At 37.6% G+C, this 8013-nt stretch overlaps 1 protein-coding gene across 1 annotated transcript; it reads left to right on the top strand.

Annotated features, from left to right (window-relative positions):
- Positions 1-4126: 4126 nt before the first annotated feature.
- Positions 4127-5206, top strand: LOC105046820 (protein S40-6). Its single transcript, XM_029265360.2, has one exon. The coding sequence runs from the start codon at positions 4332-4334 to the stop codon at positions 4839-4841; it is 510 nt and encodes a 169-aa protein (XP_029121193.1). The 5' UTR covers positions 4127-4331; the 3' UTR covers positions 4842-5206.
- Positions 5207-8013: the final 2807 nt, after the last annotated feature.

The raw sequence follows: 8013 nt of genomic DNA, 5'->3' as shown, positions 1-8013 counted from the left end.
TTTAAAATTTTTTAATTTTTTCATCTATTAGCGATGAAAAATTTTTATCGTAAATAATTAGTATTTATGATGAAAAGCTACTTTTCATCGTAAATATCAATTATTTATGACGTAATATTTTTATCATAAATAATCTATAATTTTTAAATTTTTTAAATTTTTTTATTTTTTTAAAATATTAGTGATAAAAATTATTCTTCGTAAATAGTAGATTATTTATGATAGAAAGTTAATTTTCATCACAAATACTCAAGTATTTGTGATGTAATATTTTCATCGCTAATAATCTATAATTTATAAATTTTTAAAATTTTTTGATATTTTTTACCTATTAGCAATAAAAATTTTTGATTATAAATATTTATGTATGTATGATGAAAAATCTTTTTCATCACCAAAACTCTAGTATTTGCGACGTAATCTCTTCATCATAAATAATGTATAATTTTTAAATTTTTTAAATTTTTTATTTTTTTTAAATATTTAGTGATGAAAATTTTTCATCATAAATAATTTGTTATTTGCGATGAAGTTTAGTTTTCATCGCTAATACTCATTATTTATGATATAATATTTTTATCATAAATAATATATAATTTTTAAATTTTTAAAATTTTTTATTTTTTTTAAATATTATGATGAAAATTTTTCATCATAAATAACATCTATTTTTGATAAAAAATATATTTTTATCATAAATACTGACATTATTTACGATAAAAATATTTTCATCATGAATATTTAAAAATATAAAATTAAAATATATATTTTATTATTTATGATGATTATTTACGTTGCAAATAATAGATATTTACGATGAATTTTTTTTCATCACAAATATAGAGCTATTTGTAATGAAAAATAATTTTCATCGTAAATATTTTTTTATTAGTGATGAAAATAATTTTTTATCATAAATATCTTTATTAGCGATAAAAATATTTTTATCGTAAATAAATTCATCGCAAAAATTCTCTTTTCTTGTAGTGTGAGATTGTTTCCAATTTACTCTAAAAAATAGCCAATACATCCATAGCAATTATCATCCCTGAGAGGCTAATAGCCCTGTTTAACGTACATCTGTTCTTTTTCTTTTCTACCTTGAGATCCTGAGCCCTAATTACTTATTCTCTCTCTACAATTTTGCATACTCAATTTCATTTTCTTAAGCTCATCCTCTAGTTTTGCCTTCAGCATCTTCATTTTAACAATCTTCTCTTCCAGTATTTTCACTTTTTCTTTAATGATTTCTTTCATCTCCTCCCCTAATTGAAGCTTCTCCTTAAGGCAGTCCCTCTAGTTACTCAATATAATAACTACCTCCTTCCCACAATCACACATATTAGGGTCAATCTAAAACTACAAAAAAAAATAGTTCAGTTGACAACTACTATCTCTTAATGTTGGCAAGCATTTAGAAAAAAGCATACATTCTAAGATCCTTATCATAAGGAGCTCCTTCCTAGGTTCCTTTTACTCCATAAAGTATATAATATAGCTTGAACTTGGTGGTAGCATAGCATTTCATCTTCAGACACTATTAAAGTGGCTGAGATAGTTGTTCCTTTGACTATATCTAAGCTCCCATGAATATCCATTGCGAACTCTAATCTCATATCTCATCTCCCAACCAATTTCACAGAGAAATGAAACCATAATCACAAGTCCCTCTCCGTGTTTATCTCTCTTTCTCAATCCTCTTGTATGAATCATAAACATTTCCAACATACTTCTGTGCCTTTCGTCGAATGTTAATATGTCTTTTTTAAATCTAATTAAATATTAGTGGCAAAGTTAGATGTCGATTGATAGAAGGCTAACATTACAATAATTTATAAAGTATACATGCTTAATTGAAAAAAAAAAACTAAACGATGCAGTAAGATTAGAAAGGGTGCCAAAGTACAAAATTTTTTAGATAATTAAGCTTTAGAAAGATTTTTTTTATTTTCATGCTTGGCCTAAAGGGTTTGCAAAGAGATAAAAGCAAGTCTTAAGGTATGCACGACCACCCAAATTGATTTTAAAAAAATAATAATTAAATCTCTGAAGAAGGAAAAATTATATCTTATATAAAATGCACCATGTGGCAAAGCATCATACCAATCATATAGGCTCGTTACTATAGATCTCGTTCACCAAATGCTTATCTCAATGCACCACTATAGAAATGAATTAATGCCAGTTGTTGATGTGATTCACCACGACATAGTGTAGGTGGTGCAAGATATGGTTTCACCTGAAGAAGTTGAACTAATACATTTTAGCTGATAGCAATGGTAAGAATGTTTAAAAAGCTAAATCTAATCCACTGTTAACTTGAACAGCCAATATCCACTACATTACGTACCTTTATGAGGATGGTGCATTTTATTGAAGAGGGATTCTTTGAATTACTATCATTGTGAAAGCTATTCAATCAACCTATGATAACTCTAGTGTCCCTTTTTACTCATAGGTAATCTTTTTGGAAGTAGTTACCTATTCTATTTAAACTTTGTGATTCCACCTATGTAACATGCATTTCTAATTTATATTTCTTCATTATTTTAGAGCATGCATAACTGATTCTTTATTGATCTCTAACATAAAATGAAATGTCATGCATAACCTGGTGGAACGGTGGCTGCATACCGGTCCGTCAAGATGACTCGCCGTATCAATATCTGCCATCATTGATGCATTCTCTCCTTTTTCCCCCGAGCCTCCACCACCACCGACCAATACAACACTCCTTTTCCCCATGACACTAGCCCCCCTCCTCAGACACATCCATGGTGAAACCCAACGGTCTCTCTACTCTTCCATTTACAAATAAATAACAGCAGACTGAACGTACGTAGAAAAACTCCAACGTGCGCAGCGTCCTAGCTTTAACCTTTCCTACCAACCCAGCTCAAAGGCCATCATTTGATTGGCACCACCTTTCCAAGGGACTGGTATGTCCACTCTTCGTTGGTTCTATTATTCTGGTATGTCCACTCTTCGTTGGTTCTATTATTCTATAATTAGATTAATTTTGTCAAAAAAAATTTATTTTTTTATCTAATATTTCAGTTTAATATAATTAAATAATTAAATGTTTAAAATTTTAACTATAATTTTAATTTGATGACCGTGATGGAGGTGATTACTTGCAATCACATGACATCAAAAAAATTGCTGGTATGATACTAAATTAAAATTTAATAGTATATCATAATATATAATATTCCTGTCGTGGTCATCAAATAGAAGTTACGAATTTATTAAGAAAATTAGGGAGTTGGATGGATTGGTTGTGCTAAATTCATACCTATGCAAGCTTAGAATAAAAATAAAAAATTCAGACAAGATCAGAATTTTATATTTAATTAATTATTTTTTTTCATACGAAAAAGGACAGAATTAAACACCGAGGAGTGCGCATCTAAAAGTGAGCAATGAATGTCACTTCCATTATTCATGTTTCACAACCAAACAAAAGAGGAAAGAGAACAAAGGCTTTGGGGAAGAGAGGAAAAAAAAAAAAAAAAAGCCTGGAATCCCGCACACATCTCAATGCTCCCCTATCACCTCCCAACACCTGAGACCTGATGACCATCTCTCTCCTCCCCTTCTTGGGCTTCTAAGACGTGACTCCAGCTCTGCCCCTCGCACTTCAAATCCCCAATGGTTTCAGTACAACATCCAGTTCCTGGGGATAAGGTTGAAGGACATCCGTACCCAGTTCGTCCAATCAGCTAACTCCAGTTCTCCACTTTTTTTCTCTCTCCCTCTATCCCCGATACTCTCCGGCTTGGGGCTGGGGCTGGGGCTGGGGCTGGAAGCCTTTACCGCATGCGGAAAGGTCAAAAAAATGCTTAACGTACCACCCGACCCGGTTTTTCGAACCGGAAAGGGTAAAACGCGCGCTAAAAATCATCTTATCCCGTGTATGACGTACAAAAAACCGGTTTAGTGCTCCTTCCCGGTACGCTAAGAGGTACTCTTAAGCAGTACTCCAGTAGAAAAATATGGGGATTAAAAATGGGTACTTTTGTTCCCCCACTTCCTGTGGGCTGAGTGCCCGTGCTGGAACCCACCTAAAATCACTCACACATCAGTTTGATGTTCCCTAGATGCTCCTGTCCACCTTCCCCTCCGTCCATTGGTTCCCTGAGAGACTCCCCTCCAACCATCTGCCAGTTTTCCCACGGTATGACTTGGGGTGATACTATAAGACAGGTAGACCCCTTCGGATCAAAGATCCATCAAAAGAGAGTAGAGCTTATGCTGTGCCATTTTAGACTCTCTATTGTTCTCACTGCTTTTTGTTTTATCCATATTTCTGAGACTTGTTAGCTTTAGCCATGGAGGATGAGGATTTTGAGGAAGAGGAGGTCTGGGGTACTGTGAGGGAGAGGAGAGATAAGAGCCCAAAGACTAGGAGGACTAGGGATTCCACTGGTTCTTCTACCACTAGGCGTCTCCCAACTCCCTCCAAAATGATCCCAAGGTCCAATGCCAATGCAGAGAGCAGTGCCAGTGGTAGAACATTTAGACAGTCTGCTCCTGTTGCCATCCCTGACTGGTCTGAGATCTACAGGCACAAGGGCTCTTCTGAGAGCCATAGTTACAGATTCGATGGCGATAAAGATGGCCAATATTGTAGACCAGATCATGCTTCCAACGACGAGGACTATGAAGAAGAAGATGATGATGATGATAAGGTCCCCCCGCATGAATGGCTGGCGAAGAAGATGGCCAGGAGCCAGATCTCATCCTCCTCCATGTGTGAAGGGGCTGGGAGGACCCTCAAGGGAAGAGACCTCAGCAAGATGAGAAATGCTGTGCTCACAAGGACTGGGTTCTTGGAATGAGGTGAAGCAGGAGGAGTACTTATTAAGTAGCTTTTTGTTTACTCTTTAGTAATCAGTGTGGAATGTTGGGTGTTGCTCGATGACATCTGTGGCTGTGGGGGGGTGGGGGGGGGTCAGTGCTGTGTTTGGTTCACTTTTTTTTCTTTTATTGTCACTTTACTTTCTTTGTTTTCTTTGCCTGGCAGCACTGAGATTTTGTCTGCTGAGTTGCGTTGCTGGCTTTGGGAGATGATGGGTAGTTTCTTTGGTACCGAGAGTTTTGGATGTAATTAACCACCTGCTCCTCCCTTGTTGGCTGCTGCTGCTGCTGCCGCCAAGGGGGGAGTACAAGGTCTGAGTTCTTTTTTGCCATGAATCAATGGATATTGTGCTCTGATCTTTTCTTGTACTTTGTTTTTTTTTACGATGGAGTTTTCTCAGCCCATGTGCTTTGCTGATAAGGTTGGGTGCAGTTGCATGAGACTTTTCGGTTGTTGTTACACTAATCATAGAGTAATACTATAGACGATCAAAAAAGTGGCACGAGAAAGGGACCCCCACCAACTTAAAAATGGGACAATTAGGTGTCACTTTATGTTCTAGGGTCCTCAAGTGGGTGTTTCAAGTCTTAATTGTGCCGAATAGGTTTGTGGCTTATGAGGCCCAGGTTCGACCCCACTGCAGCCCCGCTGCTGGGCTACCCACCAATCAAGGAGAAATTATCCGCTCCACACGGTGTACCACATCAGCGGTGCACCTGGCCAATGAGACTTCGCTGCATCGCGTGCCGGGGCCATGTCAGCTTAAGTTAAAATAACAAAAAGGAAAGAAAGAAAGTGTGCACCCGATGTCTTCCTCTCCCATGCGAGCGCAAGGAGGAACCCTGGCCACTCCACCTCTGTGCTTTCTTTCTTTTTTTTTTTCTTTAAAATATTTTTAAGCTGATGATGTGACTAAGTTTCATTAGCCTGGTGCACCGCTGGTATGGTACACCAGGCCTGGGGTATCATTTCTCCCGATCAAGGCCGTCTCCACAGCGAGCGATACTGTCACCAGTGTGGATAAGCGTCCTTTGGATCTAGACCTGTTTATTGGATGGGCCGGGCTAGGTTCGGATCCGGCTCAATATAGAGGACAGCGGTAACGTTTCAGGTTGAGCCTAGCTCGATCCGGTCTTTGGGCCTCTTTCTCAGATCCGAGCTCGCTCTGTTTCGGGCTTCGGGCTACGGATCTTAGGATTTTTTTTTTTCAAATCGAAGGAGAAGGCTGTCCAGACCACCGTTTTTTTATTCATCCGAAGAAAAGGCGGGGAGGAGGGGAGGTGCATTGGCGACAGGAAGGAGGTAGTGGAGAGAAGGCAAGAAGGCTGGGAGATGGGGACGACTTGACTAGAAAGTGGGGACCGGAGAGGTAGGGAGGAGGTGGGGGGGTGGTAGGAAAGAGGCAAGATCTGAGAAGGAGGACGGGACAATGCAAGGGTTGAGGAGGAGAAGGAGACATCGAAAATGAGGCAAGACGGAGAGGTCGTGGCAACACGAGGAGGCGGTGATCGGTGGGGAGGACTCAAAGCACCAAGGAGGAGGTGACGACGTGGAGGAGGCCGGGATATCGGGATGAAGCTAAGTATGCTCCGAGGACGAAGAAGAGGGATTTGGTGGGGGTTGATATCTAAGTTTGGGTTAGGTCCGGGCTAGGCCGATGTAAACCCGAGTCCGGTCTGTTTTATAAACTGTGTTTGATTTTTAGATCCAATCCAACTCACTGGATAAAAAGTTCTAGTCCAAGTCCAGTTTAAATGGACCGGGCTCAGATGGGCCGTCGATGAAATGACCAGAGCAACTTAAAGTATATAAAGTAGACCTTCTCAGGCTCCTTTCTTCTGGTTGGCCACCCAACGTTTGGCAGGTTCCATACTATTTTAGTATTTTACGGTGAAAAAAGGATGTGGGCTTTGTCCTCTCTTAGACCTAGCTCGGTCCAATTTAATTGACTTTTCCATGTGACGTGCAGCTTCTAGATTCCCACTAACTAGTACATTGCAATGGTGTGGTACATGTTTTTTTTTTTTTTTGGATAATAGTGCAGTACATGGCTATATATGGTCGGATATCTTGGACTGCAAGGAGATAGATTGGTCTGAAAATTATGGATAGGACGGGACTAGTTTTGTCAAACACACGCACACGCGCACAAAAAAAAAAGAAAAAAAAAATCTAGCGAACACTAGAAATATGCAATAAGATAGGCAAGTTACTGCATTGGAGCTGCCAAGTTTATTTTATCATGTATATATGATATTAATATGCAATATTGACTCGTGGACATATATAAGTAAAAGATCTCTAATTACAAAAATCTTAGCAAAAAAATAGAGAGAGCATGTAAAGCTAAAAAATAAAATCACGGTGGGAAGAAAATTTTTATAAGAGATGATTCAAGCTTGCGTTATTTACGTAATAACCCAAAATTTTATCCAAAATGATTGATTAAAAGGTATTATTTGATCTTATACAAAGACCAAAGATCCATCCAGTGTATAGCTAATGAATTTATATTATAATATTCTTGAATCGGCACATAGTCTATGGGCCAAATTCATTCTGATATCATTTGCAATAAACGAGAATTTCATTTAAGATGATTTACTAAAAGATATTATTTAAATTTCTGGATCCTGTATAACAATCTAAAATTTATTCGATACATAATCAATATAGGACTAAACATAATTTTAGCATATGAGAAATTTAATCACAATATAAAGGAATGCTAAAGATGTGAGATTCTAGCAATAAAAAGACCTGAAAGATTCTCTGCAAACATAAGAGTGAGAAAGAGGAGGGAAAACAGAATACTCGTTACTCCTTGCAACTGGCATTGCTGTTCCCCTTTTATTTTTCTAATTACCTCTCACTAGAAAAATCCTCATTGACTTAAGCATGCAAGGACTCGGACGGAGCCAATTCAACAAGTTCTCTGACCTTGGTTTATTATCTTGCAGGTCTATGGAGACGGTCTGTATCGACAGTAAAGGATATAGAGGAGAAAATTATTAGTGTCGAGAACAATCTCCTCTATTATATGATAAGTGGAAGAAAATAGAAGATTAATTCTGATCATATAATGATAAAATACAAGATCAAGGACAGTGCTTTGTAGCTATGCGAGATGGTGTTCGGGCCTCATGCAAGGA

The sequence above is a fragment of the Elaeis guineensis genome, chromosome 6 (assembly GCF_000442705.2).
Source record: "Elaeis guineensis isolate ETL-2024a chromosome 6, EG11, whole genome shotgun sequence".
Lineage (NCBI taxonomy): Eukaryota > Viridiplantae > Streptophyta > Magnoliopsida > Arecales > Arecaceae > Elaeis > Elaeis guineensis.
The sequence above is the reverse complement of the archived record's forward strand: the minus strand, read 5'-3'. Positions and strand labels throughout refer to the sequence as shown.

Bases quoted from the DNA above. Each gene is read 5' to 3' on its own strand.
- LOC105046820 (XM_029265360.2), top strand. From the start codon at position 4,332: ATGGAGGATGAGGATTTTGAGGAAGAGGAGGTCTGGGGTACTGTGAGG.